Raw genomic sequence first — 19,096 nt, 5'->3', positions numbered from 1 at the left:
AATGCTATGCAATTTCCTATTGGCTGCTGGGATCTCCTGTAACATCCCAGGGGTGATCAGTTTGGACGAGGCTTTAGGATATAGTTCTGTATATTCTCAAGACACCGTATCCTAAGAACTGTGGAGGAAAATGAACAAAGGCTAAAGATATGCAGAGCCCCAAGTTCTACACTGGATTTCCTCTTGCAGTTACTTTTTTGCCCACCAGTTTGATGTTACAGTTCAAACATTTAACAGTATTTATTTAAAAACGCGCAATAATCATGTGAGTTGTTCCAGTTTCTTGAATTGTTTGGCTCAATAGAGATCTGCCAGGCAGCCATTTTAAGTTTAACCCCTGTTTATAAAATCTCTTATGAAAATATATCAGTTTGTAATAAGTGTTCAAAGAACACAAACATATTCAGTAGGAGTGCAACTATATTCTGGAAGTATAAAAAATCTAGCACCCTTTGTAGAGGGATAAGAATCAGAAAGAAATGCCCGATTTGTTATTTGGGATTAGATATAGTGGGAAGAACAGAAATGATTTCAAACTTCTTAAGTTAAAGGAAAACAAAACAAAAGCATCATTTTTAATTTAAGAAGAAAACTACCCTACCTAGAAACCCTGCACCCTAGGAATTCAGCATAGCCCTAGGAACAGCAGCCAGACCCTCAGGAGGAGACAGGGCCTCAGCCAGCACCTCTGACCTCCGCAGTGCTGGCCACAGTGCTCCTCACTGGCGATACTTGGTTTTTTGTTGGTTGATTTTGTTTTTGTTCCTTCCTCCTTTTTACTGCAAATGGAAGCTGGAAGACAGGGTGAGAGCTGCATTCGATTCATTTCTTGGGGCATTTTGCCGGGTGTAGAGCGCAGGCTACCTGACCACACTAGGAAGATGAGCTGGTGAGAGATTTCAGCCTCCCAGTGGAGTCTGCCAGCACATCTGCCCTGGCCCAGATGTGGGAAGAGGTTTCTGTTTGCCTCAGCTCATTTGCTGGGGTATAAAGCCGTGTTGTAATCACTGTCTTAGTTTTGAAGTTCCCGTCTCTGTTTTCTTTCTGAGCGGGGAAGGAATCTTCACTATGTCCTGTGAATGCTTTGACAACTGGTTAGCATGTGGGTTCTGACCGGAGTGCTGTTGGGGGTGGGACTTGGTGGTCCCCCAACCCTCGTTGGGTCTGCAGAGCAGGGGTGATACCTGATGGGCAGGTTCTCAGATCATTGTGCACAAGCCCAGAGCAGAAGCAGGAGGTGAGGATGCTCATCTGTGTGCCTCCCTCCACCTCCCTCCATCTCCCTCTGCCTCACCAGCCACAGACAGCAGGTCCAGCGCTGTCTCCCTTAGGGAGCAGCTCAAACCATGAACAGTGCTCAGCGCAATTGTGGGTCTAACACATAACTCGGGCATACTCTATTATCTTTTTTAAATGAACTGAAAACTCAATAAAAATATTAGAGATAACTTTTTAAATAGGAAAATAATGACCCTTGTGCCATCATTTGCATACTGAGTCTTTATTTGTTCAGAGGACCCCATTCCTACAGACAGTCTTTCACACCGCTGCCGAGGGCACCCCATACCTGACCCAGAAATTAAAGATGTTTTGTTTTTTTGGTTTTTTTTAAGCCTGATAGGTTGGGTTTGAGCCTCAGAATCCATGTGAGAGAAAGAGGAGCCAACTTCTACAAGTTGTCTTCTGGCTTCTACATACACACTCTCTCTCTTTCTTTCTCTGTCTGTCTCTCTCTCACACACATACACACAAACACACTGTCACACGCATACACTTCTATCACACACCTACATACACACAAATAAACAATATAATAATAATGATGATAATAATAATGAAAATAAAAGAGTATTGTGTGGGCCCGGTGGCACATGTCTTTAATGCCAGCACTCAGGAAGCAGTGCAAGTGAATCTTTGTAAATTCAAGGCCATCCTGGCCTATACAGTGAGACCCTGCCTCAGCAAAGCAAAAACAAAGAGAATACCAGTAGTAATCTTTTATGGAGTGCTTACTTAATTTAATAGTTTTGTCCCCTCGAAGTTTGTTAGACTGTCCCCATTGCTGGCCATTCTTTACACTTTAGGTAAAAGTGTGGCTAGGGTAGACCTTGGTTCTGCTAGCCACTCTGTTTTTATAAAAGAAAGCGCACTTGGAAGTGCCTTGTGTTTAATTGACTTAGTTTCGTTGTGCGGTTGAGAGAGTAATTTCAGCTTCAAACAATGATTACCTCAGAGCATTCAGAAATAGCCCTACGAATAAGCACAGCACAGTCTAATCCAAAGTATTGGTTTGAATTCTTTGATGCAAATGGCCGAGGGGAACGGGTTTCCTCTGTGTTTCCTTTCCCTTGCTCCTCAATGGATGTTATTCTAGATCAGTTTAATCTTGACTTTGGTACCCTTCATCCTTCACTGTTGTATTCTAAATCAATTTCTCTGTTTACTGACACACTCTTTAAAAAACATCTAATCGTTTACATATCAGTGCGAAATGTTCCACAGTGAGAAACAAACTCTTGTTATTAAAGAGTTCATGTTTCTGGAACCGCGTTAGATATTATAGCTGACACAGCATGGCCCCAACTCTTCTAGGTTCTTCCCTGGATCATTTTTTAGGTCCCAAAACCTCTCCCTGCTCTGAGTGTGGAGGTTTTGGCTGTGTTGAGCCTGCCTTTACCCCTGCCCTAGAAATGCAAGCGTGTTCTTTCCCTGCAGCTTAAAGTGAGCAGAAAGAACCTCCTGAATGTCTGCAAACTGGTATTTAAGATCAGCAGGAGCGAGGAGAACGACGCCCTGATGCAGACTGACAACATCCTGGGTGAGTCTCGTTCAGCACTCTGAGGCGAGGACGCTGCACCCGAGCGCAGATGCCAAGTCCATAGTGGGAAAGGAGAGAGAAGGGTAGCGAGACATTTGGGTTTCTAGGGAAATGCAGAGGTGTGGCGGCTGTCTTTCTCTGCTTCCCACGCTGGCTTTAAAGCAGCATTTAGAGTCTACTGTGACAGACTGGGTTTTGGTTTTCCTCCTTCGATGTGTGTAGGGATGTTGTATGACTTGAGGAAATACTGTGTAAAAAAAGTCATTTCCTAGGTCTGGAGTTTACTGTTACAGTGAACACACCTAGAAGTTTTTGACATAATCAAAAATTCTAGTCTCTTAGAAATAAGCGGGGGGCAGGGATTGGAAAGATGGTTGTGACTTTTACAGAATGCTGGTGTGGACGTGGTTCACTGTGGAGCAACAGACATTTTACCTACGTTCGCAGCCTAGCTAATGATGCCCAATTCCCGTGTCCCTAAATAATTAAGTAGACAGAGTTACCGTGATGAGAAGCCTGGAGGAGCTGTGCTGTTCCCGCAGAAGAGGCAGCTGTGGAAAGCAATGTGGTCCTTTCTTGGGTAACAGGGGACAAAGAGCTCAGCACACAGGGACAAAACCAAGGTTGAGAGAAAGAATGTCCAACATCAGATGGCTTAACTGGGAGTTACAGATCAGAACACAGAATCTAATGTTCTCTTTGGCATTCTTACACTTGAACACATTGTCTCCATCTGACCTTGCTCAAATCAGCTGGAATCTGGGCCAGGCAGCGGGGTTTTGTTGTTAAGGTTTCTTTGTTTGTTTATTTGGAACAGTAGTGGGAATTGAATTTAGGACAAAGCTTGTGAGCCCTCTACCTACCACGAGCTTCAGCCTGTTTGTTTACAGAGACAGAGCCTCACTCTAAGCATAGCACAGGTTAGACTCAAATTTGCTGCCATCCTCCTGCCTCGGATTCCCTAACGCTGAGAATATAGATGTTGTCACCACGCTTAGGGAGAGAGGCATTCTTAAACCTCTGGGAAGGGGTGAGCACTACACCCAAAAGATCCTTTCAGTAACAGACTGCTATTAAAGTTCCCATGAAATCTGTGTCCCATTAGGAGAAGCAACAAGTGCCTTCTCGCGATCTGTAGACATTTAATTCTTAGATTGCCTTTGTTACTGGTATTAGACAATAACTTGGCATTTTTGTCACTTAAAAATAAGCCCTGGGCCGGGCGGTGGTGGCGCACGCCTTTAATCCCAGCACTCGGGAGGCAGAGGCAGGCGGATCTCTGTGAGTTCGAGGCCAGCCTGGTCTACAAGAGCTAGTTCCAGGACAGGCTCCAAAACCACAGAGAAACACTGTCTCGAAAAACCAAAAAAAAAAAAAAAAAAATAAGCCCTGGTAAATATTACTAAGAACCAAGGAATGGCGTTTAGATAAAAGAAGGCTTTCTTGTTTGCATATGAACAGCCTCTCCTTCTGCTCTCCTGGCTAATGTGAAGTTTTGACATAGTTGAGACTTCACTGTTAGAGGAGGAGCAGGGAGCATCTGCATGTAGCTTCTGATAAATATATTTTACAAACTGTGTGCCAACATCTACTTTGCTGTTGTCCTTAGATGTTCATAGAAATTTGTCTCTTTGGCAGAGTCATTATTGGAGGTGCTGAGGGCCGAAGACCTGCAAAGTAACCCCGAAGCCTTCTTATACTGCATGGGGGCTCTGAAGTTCATTTCTGGGAGTCCAGGGTTCCTCGCTGAGATGGTCGGCAAAGGTGCGGTGGAAATACTGACAAGGCTGATAAAGCAAACCAATGAGGACATGAAGTACGGTGCATGCCTGCCCAACTGGGGCAACTTCTTAGTCCAGGTAAGGGTTTATCTGAAGAGGTTAGAGGTGCAAACGGTGATAGCTTAAAGGAGCAGGAGGGGATCCAGGGTCTCAGAGATCCAGCGTGGTGACCACTGGCCAGTCAGTGTGTGCCCTGCTGAGACGATGCCAGGGAGGTGAGTGGAGAAGACCGAGGAGGCAGTCAGTGGAAAAGGCTGAGGAGGTCAGTGGAGAAGACCAAGGAGGTCAGTGGAGAAGGCCCCTCATGCTCAAGACCCTAGTTTCCATCATCGGCACAGGAAATAAAATTAACGGAGACGTCGGTGTGGGGGATGGAACGCATATACTCTTTGCGTATCAGTTTGTGCGATGCTGAGAATTTCTAGAACAGATGCTAAGATTGTTTGTGACTGATAGCCGCAGCCACATTTCCAGCTTGCAGTGACAAGGGAGTTAATGATATCGGGTGGAGGTCTGTCATAGGCTCTGCAGATGCCACAGCTCTGGGGACCACAGGAAAGCAGGTAATAAAACCACGTATAATTCATCTAGCCAGGGCAGGAAGAAAAATTTTCCTCTGAGTTATAGAGTTTTATTATGGCTCTTGTGACAGATTAAATTTCACAGTTAAATTATTTCCACCAAAACTTGTCTAGCTCTCATTTTCTTTTGTAGATGAGATTTTTACCCTTAATAGCATTTATATATCAAATAATAGCATCTTTGATGTAATAACTCATGGGATCTGAAGTGTGCTTGTCAATTAACAAGGATGGATTGAACCTTTAGAGTACTCTAACCCATTTGGAGAGCATGTTAAAAATTAGATTTACACCCCGACTTCACGATTCTTGAAATATTTATGGTGATTATTAATTTTAGATTTTGGTCCTCCATTTTGAAAAAGACTGTAAAAAGAAACACTCCTTTGATCATAAACAAGGCAAAAACCCACTGGCATGCTGCACTTTGGTGAGGTGGGCTTATGAAACATACTTTTCTTTTTTAAGATTTATTTTATTTATTATCTAGACAGTGTTCTGCCTGCCTGATTGCCCGCAGGCCAGAAGAGGGCATCAGATCTCAGTGTAGATGGTTGTGAGCCACCATGTGGATGCTGGGAATTGAACTCAGGACCTCTGGAAGAGCAGTCAGTGCTCTTAACCACCGACCCGTCTCTCTAGCCCATAAGGCATTCTTTTCATGTTGACAGTATTTTGGAATATTTGTTTTTTTCTCTTTCGAACTTAGTTATTTCTGATTATACAGTCATGGTCATTTTTGTTAAAATGTGAGGAGAGGTATAATCATCTGCATACAAATATTAAATCACCTGAACTAGGTGTGGTGCACAACTGTAGTCCCCACACTTGGGAGGCCGAGGCAGGCCTAGTGCCCCTCTCTCTCCGCCTGCTGCCTGTGGATCAGGACGTGAAGCTCTCAGCTACTGCTGCAGCAGCATGCCTGTCTGTGTCCTGCCAACATGACCGTGGACTAACCCTCTAACCTGTAAGCGAGCCCCCAATAAGTGCTTTGGTCATGGTGTCTCTTCACAGCAATAGAACAGTGACCAAGACAACCTCAAATTCTCAACCATGCTTATCTTGAGAGTCTTACGACATTTTCACTTGGGTAGGAGGAGGTTTTGAGACAGAGTGTCTCTGTATAGTTTAGGCCTGCCTCAAGATCTTGGGTTTTTTCTTCAGCCTTCTGAGGGCTGGGGTTGTAGACATCTGAGTGCTGGGGTTGTAGACATCTGAGTGCTGGGGTTGTAGACATCTGAGTGCTGGGGTTGTAGACATCTGAGTGCTGGGGTTGTAGACATCTGAGTGCTGGGGTTGTAGACCTCAGTACCCTTCTAACTTTTCAGTGTCGCAGCAGCTTGGGCATTCTTGTCTCGTTGAGGAAACTTTTTCCAATCTGTTATATGTATGTGATATAATTTTATATCATAAGAATAAAATCCGTTGATATAAAGGAACAGTTAGTGCTGATGTCATAAAGGAAATGGTGGCACTAGGTAGGTGTGGTTGTCAGGACCTAACGTCAGCCCTCACGAGTTTAAAGCCAGAAGAGTTCAAGTTCAAGGCCAGCCTGAGCTATGTAACAGGGTGTTGTCTCAAAAAATAAATTCATAAACATACCCCTACCCCTCCCTCCAAACAGGAAGAAATCAGATCTCTGCTGTGCCATTTAGCTCAGAGCTTTGCTGCCTCTGTTCTTGTTTTTATTTCTCTTTTCTGGGATTAGCCATGGACTCACTGCGTCAGCCCTTCCATTCATCTTCCTCCAGGGGGCGCAGGAGAGCAGCATGCTGCCCACCACCTCCACATCATGGCTGCTTAGTCATGACTAAGTCATTGTCTCCAGCACCTTTCTGTGAACCTGCCTAAGATCTGGTACTGACAGAGATGCCTTGGGGACCGTGGTTTGCACCCCAGTCCCTTACAGCTGGAGAAAGTGAAGCCCACAGTGACCCGTGCTGGGCACACCAGTTGCCCCATGCCAGCTGTCACATGGTGGCATGTGTTCATAGATCTGAGCAGGAAGGGGATTGGCTTTACAGCTTGTCATTTGCAGGATGCCCCAAACTGCACAGTCCTTCATGTTTAATTAAAGGAAAGAGGTTGGGCTCCACCATTTGAGAGACCAAAGCAAGAGATTCATGAATTCAAGGCCAGCCTAGATATTTAATAAGACCCCTCCCCCAAAAATAATCTTTAGTCAAAAAATAAAACAGACAAGAAACGGCTTTCTGTCCTTCACCAACCCCGCAACTGACAAAGGTCCGATCTCCAAAATATATAAAGAACTCAAGAAACTAGACCGTAAAAGGCTAATCAACCCAATTATAAAATGGGGCACTGAGCTGAACAGAGAATTCTCAACAGAAGAAGTTCAAATGGCCAAAAGACACTTAAGATCATGCTCAACTTCCTTAGCGATCAGGGAAATGCAAATCAAGACAACTTTAAGATACCATCTTACACCTGTCAGAATGGCTAAAATAAAAAACTCCAATGATAGCCTTTGCTGGAAAGGTTGTGGAGGAAGGGGTACCCTCATTCATTGCTGGTAGGAATGCAAACTTGTGCAACCACTTTAGAAAGCAGTGTGGCGGTTTCTCAGGAAATTCAGGATCAACCTACCCCTGGACCTAGCAATACCACTCTTGGGAATATACCCAAGAGATACCCTATCATACAACAAAAGTATATGCTCAACTATGTTCATAGCAGCATTGTTTGTAATAGCCAGAACCTGGAAACAACCTAGATGCCTTTCAATGGAAGAATGGATGAAGAAAGTATGGAATATATACATATTAGAGTACTACTCAGCAGTAAAAAACAATGACTTCTTGAATTTTGCATGCAAATTGATGGAAATAGAAAACACTATCCTGAGTGAGGTAAGCCAGACCCAAAAAGAGGAACATGGGATGTACTCACTCATAATTGGTTTCTAGCCATAAATAAAGGACATTGAGCCTATAATTCGTGATCCTAGAGAAGCTAAATAAGAAGGTGAACCCAAAGAAAAACATATAGGCATCTTCCTGAATATTAATCTTCATCAGGAGATAAAAGGAGACAGAGACAGAGACCCATATTGGAGCACTGGACTGAAATCTCAAGGTCCAAATCAGGAGCAGAAGGAGAGAGAGCACGAGCAAGGAACTCAGGACCGCGAGGGGTGCACCCACACACTGAGACAATGGGGATGTTCTATAGGGAACTCATCAAGGCCAGCTGGCCTGGGTCTGAAAAAGCATGGGATAAAACTGGACTCGCTGAACATAGTGGACAATGAGGACTACTGAGAACTCAAGAACAATGGCAATGGGTATTTTTATCCTACTGCACGTACTGGCTTTGGGGGAGTTTAGGCAGTTTGGATGCTCACCTTACTAGACCTGGATAGAGGTGGGTGGTCCTTGGACTTCCCACAGGGCAGGGAACCCTGATTGCTCTTCAGGCTGAGGAGGGAGGGGAACTTGATCGGGGGAGGGGTAGGGAAATGGGAGGTGGTGGCAGGGAAGAGACAGAAATCTTTAATAAATAAATAAATAAAAGAAAAAAGAAAAGAAAAACAAAAAAACAGACAAGAAACGGCTTTCTGTCCTATGGATAATAAAATGTAAGCAACATGACGTCATCACAAGATGATGCACATGCAAACACATGTGCACAGATCTGTGCTCACACATAGGGAGCAGCTCAGAGACCTGTGCCCTGGATGGCCTCAAAGCACCCTCAGTCCATCTGCTGGGACAGAGGCTGCCTTCACACCAGCCTTCATCTCCACTACATCACCTGAGCATCTTACCTGTGTCTGTGTCTCTTAACTGAGGCTGCTGTGTCTGGACGTCACCACGCTAGCTGTGGGGGTACCACGGCCGCAGTCTTCCACCACTGCCCTGCTCTGTGGTATGGATGCTCAGTGTCCTGCAGGACATTCGCCGTCCTGCCTCTCTCATTCCCAGGCTGTGACCTCCTCTGTTCCTTCTGCCCCCGGGCCACTCTCCACAGTCCAACCCAGGAGACACTCTGCCCCACGACAGGAGACACACTCTGCCCCACGAATCTAACCTCCCAAGACTCACCCACAGAATCTTACTGCCCCCTCCCAGACAGAATTCCCCAAGTACCTTACTTATTTCCAATTTGAATAGTTAGCATCCTTTTCTCTTGACACCAGTTTCCCCAATCCTCCGGAACCTCAGGGTCCAGGAACAGATGGTCTCTTTCCATGTGCTGGGCTCCAACAAGGCATTTTTAGGGAAGCAGGACAGGTTAGGCCTGTCCAGAGCCTTCCGTGTATATATCTGATAAAGAGGCCCTGGAAGAGCATCAAGGCTCCTGAGGCTCCCAAGGTTGTGAGCGGCACAGACACTGTCCAGTGGTGCCCACTGGTGTCACACCCCTTTCCTCTCCTGTTGTTGTTATCAGAGCTCAAGTGATATATTTTCCAATATATACAACAAAACTGTTTTTCAAAATGCCTTGTTCTGGAGTCAGCTGGTTCTGAAGTCTGGTACGAGCAGCTGGTTCTGAAGTCTGATGTGAACTGTTTGCTCTTGACCAAAGCCAAGGGGCAATCATTTTCCAAGTGTTTGTGTGACTTCTCCACACCACGTTTGGATGGTGAGGTGACTGTGGTCAACAGGACAGCTGCCAGCGGGGACAACTCTTCAGTGATCCCTACAACCAGAAAACATCACCCAAGACCTATAAGCTTCCACACGGCCAGTGTTCCATTTGTTCTGTGTAGCAGACAGACACACATCATATAATTTTGGCATTTTGACAATGTGAGATGCTCTGAGGACTGGGTCCACCCGTGCTCTGGAGACGGCAGTCGTGTGAGATGCTCTGAGGACTGGGCTCCTGTGCTCTGGAGACGGCATTCGTGTGAGGTGCTCTGAGGACTGAATCACCCATGCTCTGACGGCAGTCGTGTGAGATGCTCTGAGAACTGGGCCCACCTGTGCTCTGGAGACGAAAGTCGGTGAAAGCACAGATGAAGCTGCAAACTGTTAAACTCCGAAGCACACGGAGGAAGAGAAACATAGGCTAGCTGTAAGGTCGGGTCCCTTAAAGCCCATAATAAATTACCTGCCCAAACGGAGCAGTGGAGACAGAAACAGATTAGGCAGTGTTGATCAGCAGTGGCTATCACGAGGTATTGGGCTTTATCCTTATCTGTAAAGGATAATCTTTGGGAGGCATAGCCTTAGAACTGAGAGAGTCCCTGGAGTGGCCTCTGTCAGAAAGACTGACCTGTAGCTGGGTGTGGAGAGGCTGATGTGTGCATTATCTCTTCCTGTGGGAGGTACGACAGGAGAAATGTGAGTTTGAAAGGTGAAAAATAAGTAAAACTCTCTTTTCCTTTCCTTTTCTTTTTTTTTTTTTGGATTTTGAGTTTTGGTTTTTTGAGGCAGGTTGCTCTGTAGATCAGGCTGTCCCTGAATTCACAGAGATCCACCTGCCTCTGCCTCCCCAGTGCTGGGATTAAAGGCACACACCACCACCAGGCAGCTAAAACTTGTAAAAATTGCATAGTGAGGTCCCACTGCCCAGGTTCTTTAGTGATGACATTTATCTAACAGGACCTTGTCAAAAGCTGAAGTGATGAGGGCACAGCACACCTGGCTACAGCTGTGTCTCTGCATGTTTTGCTTAGCACAATGTCCCTAAAGTAACTAAACTTTGGGGATCATAACCCAGGGGGTTGATTCCTAGACGTTCTAATTTTTTGATGATATGCAAATTGTAATGACTTAGTTGTTCGTTGAAATGGGACAGCTGTCTTTCATTTAGGAACTTCCCTATTCCTGGACAGGAATACCTTATCCCCCAGGTCACTCACTCCATTGACATGAGGGAACAGGCATGCAGAGTCCAGGCCCGCCCTTCTCTCTCCTCTGCCCTTTCTTGGGAAGCAGCTTCCCAGGGGTGACTCACACTTGCTTCTGATTCTCTGAGGAAAGCAGGTTGGAAGATGTGGGGAGACTTGGCTCTCTCGATCATGTGATACCTTGGGTTCTGAACTATGGAAGGGTCGGACCCATCAGCATGGTTAGAAAATGAATTTTATAGCTAAGTCCTCCAATGCCTTTTACCTGTCCAGCCACAGGCTCTGTCTATCCCTGGGCTTCAGAAGATATGATGTTGTAATGGCAGCTTACTTTACAAGAGGAAAGGAGAAGCAGGGCCAGGACAGGCCTGGACAGAGCCCCACCGGTCAGGAAGGAGGTTGGGCACAGACTGCCCAGGAAGATGAGGGCAGGGATACAGGGTCCATGCTCACAGTGTGCAGAGAGCCCTTTGCTTGCCATGACGTTATCATGTTTGTTCAGCCCGGCCTCTTCCCTGTAAATATATTCACTATGGCGATGAAGAAATGTCACCAGGCTTTAACACGAGACTGTGAAACCCAGTGTTACCACTTCCTCCCTTAGCAGTTTTTAGCTTCTGAGATAGGATCTCTGGAACTCCTGATGATGCTCCTGCCTCTGCCTCCCTGCTGCTAGAGTTACAGCTGCACACCATACCCGTTATTTTGTTTGTTTGTTTTTGAGACAGGATTTCTCTGTGTAGCCCTGGCTGTCCTGTAGACCAGGCTGGCCTCGAATTCACAGCCCTCCTGAGGACTGGGATTAAAGGCTTGCTCCACTACCACCCAGCATCATGACCATGTAGTGGCATTTCATTTGTATTTTAATAAATAAAGCTTGCCTGAAGATCAGAGAGTAAAGCAGCCTCTTTGGCCAGCCTTACAGACCAGGCAGTGATGACACACACCTTTAATCCCAGTAGCCACACTAGTTGTCATAGAAACCGGGCGGTGCATGCCTTTAATCCCAGGGGCACACACCTTTAATCCCAGCCCTAGAGATGATTATAAAACAGGAGGAGACAGCTCTAAATCCCAGACTCATTCCGAGATTCCTGAAGGCAGGATCATCATTTTCCTACTGAGGTAGAGGTAAGAGCCAGTGGCTTCTCTAACCTTCAGGGTGGACCCTAATTTCTGTCTCTGAGTTTTTTATTCATCATGCTTCACGCCCATTCCATCTCAGTAGCTATTAATGCATCTTCTCCAGACCCCCTTCCCTCATGCTGATGCACTGACATTCTGTGTAATTTATCCAACTTCCAGATTCCCTCTTAATGATGTTTGATTATTAAAACTAAAAGGATCGGCCAATATTCATTTTTCCCAAGGCAAAAAGACCTCCAGGTAGTAAAGAGATGCCCAATAATGGACACCGGCATGGGCTAGAGCCTCAAAATAGGGCATTGTGGGTGGGAAGGATGAGGTACTTCTTGCTGGCTGGGGAGGAAGGGGCCCTTGCTGCTGTAGTCAAAGACCCCTGGCAGGAGATGTGGGGGGCAGACCTCAGCAGCCTTAAGAATGAACAACTTTCCTCTCCATCTGTCTTTGTGGACTCCCGGGAGATTCTTGGAAAACTCTGACTCTGACAGTTGGGTGTGCACAGTGACACAGTGTGGTTGGTGTCTTGTATTTCCGCCAGACTGTCTTCACCCTATGTGAGACAATGTGAAACCCCGTGGGTTACCGCAGAGGCTTGGATTCGGGCACATATGTGGTCTCCGTTGGGCAGAAGTCCAAAGCCTGAGTGTGCTCTCATTAGTGGGGGGAGGGGGGTTCAGCTGAGGTTAGCAACAGCGCAGTCTTGGCGGTTCAGCCATGTGGCCTCGTTTGTGGTCTCCGGTGACTGTGTTTATCTTTTCATGGCATCAGTGGGAAGCGAATCATCCTCCAGTTGGCAGTTGAAATACAACTTGGTGGACTTGGGGTATGGATATTCTAGACAATTGAGGGATGAAATACATGTGTCTCAAGACAAATGCCAAATAGGATGGGGGAAGCAATGGACAAGGAGTCTGAAGCCCAGGACTCGGGGCTACCTGGACACTTGCATGTGTCCTGCACCGGTTTCACCATCTCAAGAAGGAGGACTGCGTTTTTCCTGCCTGCTCCACCGCTTGTTCCAGGCAGCACATGAGATGATGCAGGCCAGCAGCTTTGTCTCCCATGGAGTAGCTTGTCGGATCGTCTACATAACACCTTTCTCAACCCCAAAGGATAAAATGGAATCTTGATGCTGGCTGTGGTTGAGGAGGCATGGTAGTTTCCAAACGTTTCTCTGACAGATTCTTTTTAGGTTGGGAAAATGGGTCTCCCCTGGTAGTGTCCTGAACGAGGGCCAAGTTCCTGGGGTCCTCACCAGCGTGCTGAACCTCGAGCCCTAAGGGAGAGTTCTGAGACGGGATGTTAGGGCCATTCAGCTATGTGGCACCCGATATTCCCGAATGGTAGCTGCTGCTTTTACACTAGCAGGGAGGCAGGCGGTGGTGGTACACACCTCACATCCCAGCACTCAGGAGGCAAGGACAGGCGAATCTCAGTGAGTTTGGGGCCTGCCTGGTCTACAGAGTGAGTTCCAGGACAGCCAGAGGTATACAGAGAATCCTTGTCTCGAAAACCAAAAACCAAACCAAACCAAAACAAAACAAAAATTCCTGTTTACTGAGTTGCTCTCTGTTTCCTGGAACTTGACTACCAGGGAGACACTCTGGAAGGAGACAGTTGGGGTACTGGGCGAGAAGTGGGACTCATGCCCACCACATAGGTTTGTTTTTTTTTTGCACCCCACTGAAGCAGAGAATGACAACAAGGGGGACCCAGCTGCTGGGCCTATGCTGTGGCCGAAACCAGGGTTCTCAGAGTCTAAGACAAAGTTTTCTCTGGTTTGTTAAAGCCTTTCCGGTTCATTGCTCATCAAAAATACAATTTAAAATTGATAATTATATACCAATAGTCAATTTGAAAAAAAAAGTATATTAAGCTTTAGGGGTTCTGGATATATATACATATATATAGAGATATATATTGCATTTAAAAAGCTATCTGAGCCTTTATAAATTATCTAATCTCTTCTTAACGTAGTTTTCTCCATTAAAATGGGCTCCCTAGGGTTGAGGGTTTAGTTTCATAATTGAGTGCTTGCCTAGAAAGTACAAGGCCCACGGTTCAGTCCCCAGCACCAAACTGTAATGTAAAATAAGAATCGGTCTCCCCATGGTGACTGTACAGTGAGACTTCAAGACTCAGCAAGCTCACTGCAAGACAGGCAGCTTTGCATCTTGGGGTGCATCAGAGAAGCGAGCATAGAGATGCAGCTGATAAGTGGCCATGGCCAAGATGGAATGTTTCTCCCTTGGTAAACGACAAACATTTAGAGCCCCTTTGTTCTATCACCGACTAACAAAAGCAGACAGTGAACTCTTCTTCCTCTCCCTCTTCTACTTCTCATCCTCCTCTTTCCCCTCTCTTCTTCCCTATAGACAGCCAGCTGCCTCCTGGCTCTGCCTACCCCCCCCCCCCCCCCCCCCCCCGGCCCCTTGCTGCAGATGAAGTACGGCAGCTCCTGCTTTCTGCTTTGTTTCCTGGTGAAATGGCAATTGGGAGTTGTGAATGGGTGTCTCCCCAAGCCCTTTAGAAGCTAAATGGGCATCATTTGACCTCTGCTTTCCCTAGAGAAAGGATTTGAAATGGTTCAAGAGATTATGTACAAGAAATAACAATAACTAAGGAGAATGGGGAAGTGTCAGAGAGCGTAAGGGGAGAGCAAACACATCTCCGAGTGAAGTGTGGACTCCCTCAGCTCCAGTCTACAGGCAGGCTGGGTGGGCTGCCCTGGGCAGATAAACCACCCACAGAGCTCGGGTCTGGAGCCTTCCTGGCTCAGCTCCATGCCTTACTAGTCAACTGTGAGTTTTTCATGGATTTAAGTTTCCCTTCCATGGAAGGAGCTCAAGAGTTGGAGTGAAGTTCAGAGTTAGGAGTGGAACTCTCCCTTCTAAACACTGCAGCCCCTCCCCCAGCGGCCCACTTTAAACCTCTCCTTTATGAAGTCTCTTAACCGGGGTGGGGGATGGGGGGCACAGGACTTTGACTCCCTTACTCCTTCATTCCCTTTTCCCTCCGGGTCTCATCCTCCCAGCTGCCGACCACTAAACACCGAAAAGCTTTAAGAAATGGATTATGGGATTGGAGAGATGTCTCAGAAGTTAAAAAAACGCTTGCCGCACTTGTAGAAGACCCAGGTTTGCTTCCCAGCACCCATGTGAGGGTTTATAACAGCCTGTAACTCTAGTTCCAGGGACCCCCAATGCCCCTCTGGCCTCTGTGGGCACCAGGAACTTACATGGTGTACATGCATACATGCACACAAACACTCAAACACATAAAAGGTAAATAAACCCTAGGAAGAAAGGGAGGGAAGGAGGGAGGGAGGGATTGTATACCAGAGTGGGAAGATGTGCACAAAAGCAATGATTTTGTGTGTGTGTGTGTGTATGTATGATATATACATGTATATATATAATTTATATATGTTATATATTTATATATTATAATATATATACACACACACACACACACACACACACACACACACACACATATAAAAAGGTTGTGGAGGAACAGGCTTGCAAGGTGGTGTTGCCACAGAAAAGAGGCACTGAATAGTCACCGTGCCATCTGGGCAAAGAAGTGGAGCTAGCTGGACCCTACAGGTGAGCAGGGGTAGTTGAGGAAGACATGCTGAGGGAGGACAAATGTTGGAATGCAGGAGTCAGGAGGGGGTGAGCATGGTACATGGAGGGGAGGGAAAGAGGCAGGTACCCGAGGTGAATCTAGAGGCACAGAAGATGTGGATGTTGTCCCTTGGCTTTGGGAGGTCCCCTCACCACAGTGGCCTGAGGGAGAGCAAACAGAGCGGTGGCAGATGGCGTCTACTCAGGGGGCTTTAGAGATTGGCAGGAGATGAAGTTGTGGGAGAGATGGTGGAAGCCAGAGCAGGCGCTGAGCAGAGGAGCTTTCTTTTGTATGTGTTCACACCAGCCTTGAACCTGGGGGCTCAGTGGCAAAAAGACAAACACAACACCTGTCCCCCTGAAGCTCCTGGCTCAGAGTAGACAGGCAGCGAGAGTTTAGAGTTGAGTTCTTGTGGGGTCTGTGGCAGGAGGTGACGTTTGAGTGATTGGGAACAACCAGATCTCGAGGTCATGGTCGGGCCGCCAAGTCTTATCCTGAGACGAACGGACACAGTCACCAGGGCTTCAGGTGATAGAGAGCAGAAAGCAGGGGGACCTTTGTGGACCCGGGCACCCAGACTGATGGCATCACATGCTGAGGCGTTACTAGGTGGTTTTCACGCAGGTATATAAGCTTAACACAGTTTTTCCTGCCAGCACCACAGTTGACAAATGTGGAAATGCTTAAGATATCATACATTACCCCTCTAATGTGTGCACACCCTGCAATACAGCATGTGCAGACAGGGACTTAAGTCCTATGACATAGGATGTATTCAGGTGTGCCTCCACTCCTGTTGTGGGCCTTTTGGGGAGTAGGGGATAGGATCTCACTCCAGGCTGGCTCTAACTTATTATGTAGCCCAGTTTGGTATCAACTCACAATCCCCCTGACTCAGCCTTTAGAATGTTGGGATTACAGGTGTGAGCCATTATGTCCAGCCACTGGGTCTGGGAGGCTGCTTGTTTGTCCAGGCTGCCCAGAACCAAAATAACCACACAGAAACTAAATTAATTAAAACACTGCTTGGCCCATTAGCTCTAGCCTCTTATTGGCTAACTTTTACATCTTAATTTAACCCTTTTCTATTAGTCTGTGTATCACCACAAGGTCGTGGCCTACCAGCAAAGTTTCAGCATGTATATCTCTGGTGACAGCTCCATGGCATCTCTCCAACTCCGCCCTTCTTCCTCCCAGCATTCAGCTTAGTTTTTCCTGCCTGCCTAAGTTCTGCCTTTCCAATAGGTCCATAGCAGTTTCTTTATTAATGGTAATCACAGCACACAGAGGGGTCTTTTATGAAACAGGAACCCCGAAGGACCATCTCACCTTTCGGCAAATTTAGCAGTCATCTCTCTGTGGGTCCTACATGTTCATCAAGCAGTCCAGGCAAGAGCAGTTTCTTGCCCAAATGGCTAGCAAACTCCATAAGGAGCCTCTTTGATGCCCATCTTCCTCTTGAAGTAGCTGGTGCTGCCAGGAGCAGATGTGTCTCATTGTCATGAAAAGTCTAATTTCTTAAAACATTTAAATGTCATATTCTGAAAGTCTCTGAGAGATTTGAAGAATAACCTATTTGTCTGAAATACATCTCTGTACATCTAGAAAATCTAACATGACTAGAAGCTTGACTATTATAAATGATTCTCTATTAACGTAAATTTCTTCATTATACATTACATTTTTAAATTTTCTGTACAAACACAATATCTTAATCAAGAGCAGAAATATACATATAACAAAATTGACCTTAAATTTTAATCAATAAACCAAGTCCATACCAATGCAAATTATTCATATTTATATTACTGTGTCACTTACAAAGAGTGTGTGTTTGGCGCAGAAGAACTGTAACTTTTTCTAATGAGATGAGAAAAGGGAGTGGGGAGGGATAAATTAGAGTTTGAGTAAGAACTAATAGTTCCCATGGAAACTGTGATCCCTTTGGAGCCTAAAGTTTGGGAGGTTGATGAGGGGGCATAGTAACTGAGCATCATGTAATACCCCCCTCCCCGGTTCCTCAGCCTTGGCAGACAGAGAACAGAGAAAAGAAATTGTCCTCATAGCATGGTTGGCATGCTTGTTCCTGGTTCCCTTATGCTCTGCCTGCCCTGGGGAAAGACAGGAATCACTGGGGCACTGGTTCTCCAGTCTCGGGGTGGGGGGGGGGGGGGAGGTATCGGAGTGACTGAACTATTCTTTAGACCAGAGGTCCCCAACTGCTGGGTCATGACCCCTCAGACAACCCTTTCCCAGGAGTTGCCCCAGACCATCAGAAAACACCGGTATTTACACTCTGATTAGCAGCAGCAAAATTGCGGTTTTGAAGTCACAACAAAAATAATTTTATGGTTGGGGTCACCACGCCGTGAGGAGCTGTAGGAAGGCTGAGAACCACTTTTAGGCTATTGAAATAGCCCAGGTGTCTGTCTATTTATGTGTGTGGGGGGGTGTGGGAGGGGCTTCACTTCATTGATACAAGGAAAGCCAAGCAAGGGCACTTGTCATTACAGTTTTTGTTGTTTACTTGGTTTGGATTTTTTGTTGTTGTTGTTGTTGTGGTTTTGGTTTTGTTTTGAGACATGATCTCCTAGACCAGGCAAGACTTAAACCCTTTCTGTAGTCAAGGCTTTGAGCCACTGATCAGCCGCAAGCACTGAGATTCCAGGTGCACACCCGAGTGTGTGAGTTTGTTGGGTTTGTCGACTTTCTTTAGAAGTGTACTGTTCCAACAGCGATGTCTTCTTTCCACATAGAGCCTTACAGTATACACAAACCATTCCTACATCTCCTACAGTCCATCCCCACCACCACCCAGAAAGTGATCAGGAGAAGCCCATTCCGCTTCCCACAGACGAGGATGTAAGAGGTTGAGGAATGAGCCACGATCCTGATCACACCACAGTGAGGAGAGTCAGTTTCGGCTCTCAGGCCCACGCTCCCCCCCCACCTCTGGGAGAAGCTCTCCAGTAAGGGGACAGAGCCACCCTGTGCAGTGGGCACCAGCAACGACACGCACACATCCCATTCCTCATCTTATCTCGCACTGGCCAGACAGCCTGTTGGTGCCAGCCACCACGGTGCTGTGGGAGAGCAAGGAAGCAAGCCAGGCTGGACTTGGGGACTGAGCGACTCACTAGTGTATACTGGGCCATGGATCCCGTGGGGAAAGCTCACACTGAGATGAAAATTGCTAGACAACAAAATCACTGTCACAGATTTACCAGCTTGCTTTCTTCTTGACCCTCAGACCAAAGCCCAAAGCAAAAAGTTTTCTTGAAAAAAGCTTTTCACGAAATGTCCTAAATTTGTCAGAACTCAGTAT

General features: G+C 46.4%; 1 protein-coding gene across 3 annotated transcripts in view; it reads left to right on the top strand.

Moving 5' to 3' along the window:
* Armc2 (armadillo repeat containing 2) overlaps positions 1 to 19,096 on the top strand; it is a 109,615-nt gene that overhangs the window by 47,673 nt on the left and 42,846 nt on the right. For all 3 annotated transcript variants that reach the window (XM_041654012.1, XM_041654011.1, XM_041654014.1), the window contains exons 9-10: positions 2,716 to 2,818; positions 4,457 to 4,677. In XM_041654012.1, the coding sequence (XP_041509946.1) occupies positions 2,716 to 2,818; positions 4,457 to 4,677 (324 nt within the window). The remainder of the gene's footprint in view (positions 1 to 2,715; positions 2,819 to 4,456; positions 4,678 to 19,096) is intronic.

This window comes from Microtus oregoni, unplaced genomic scaffold, assembly GCF_018167655.1.
Source record: "Microtus oregoni isolate MIOR12 unplaced genomic scaffold, Mior012 000006F_ref0000085, whole genome shotgun sequence".
Lineage (NCBI taxonomy): Eukaryota > Metazoa > Chordata > Mammalia > Rodentia > Cricetidae > Microtus > Microtus oregoni.
This window is presented reverse-complemented; position numbering and strand designations above follow the sequence as displayed.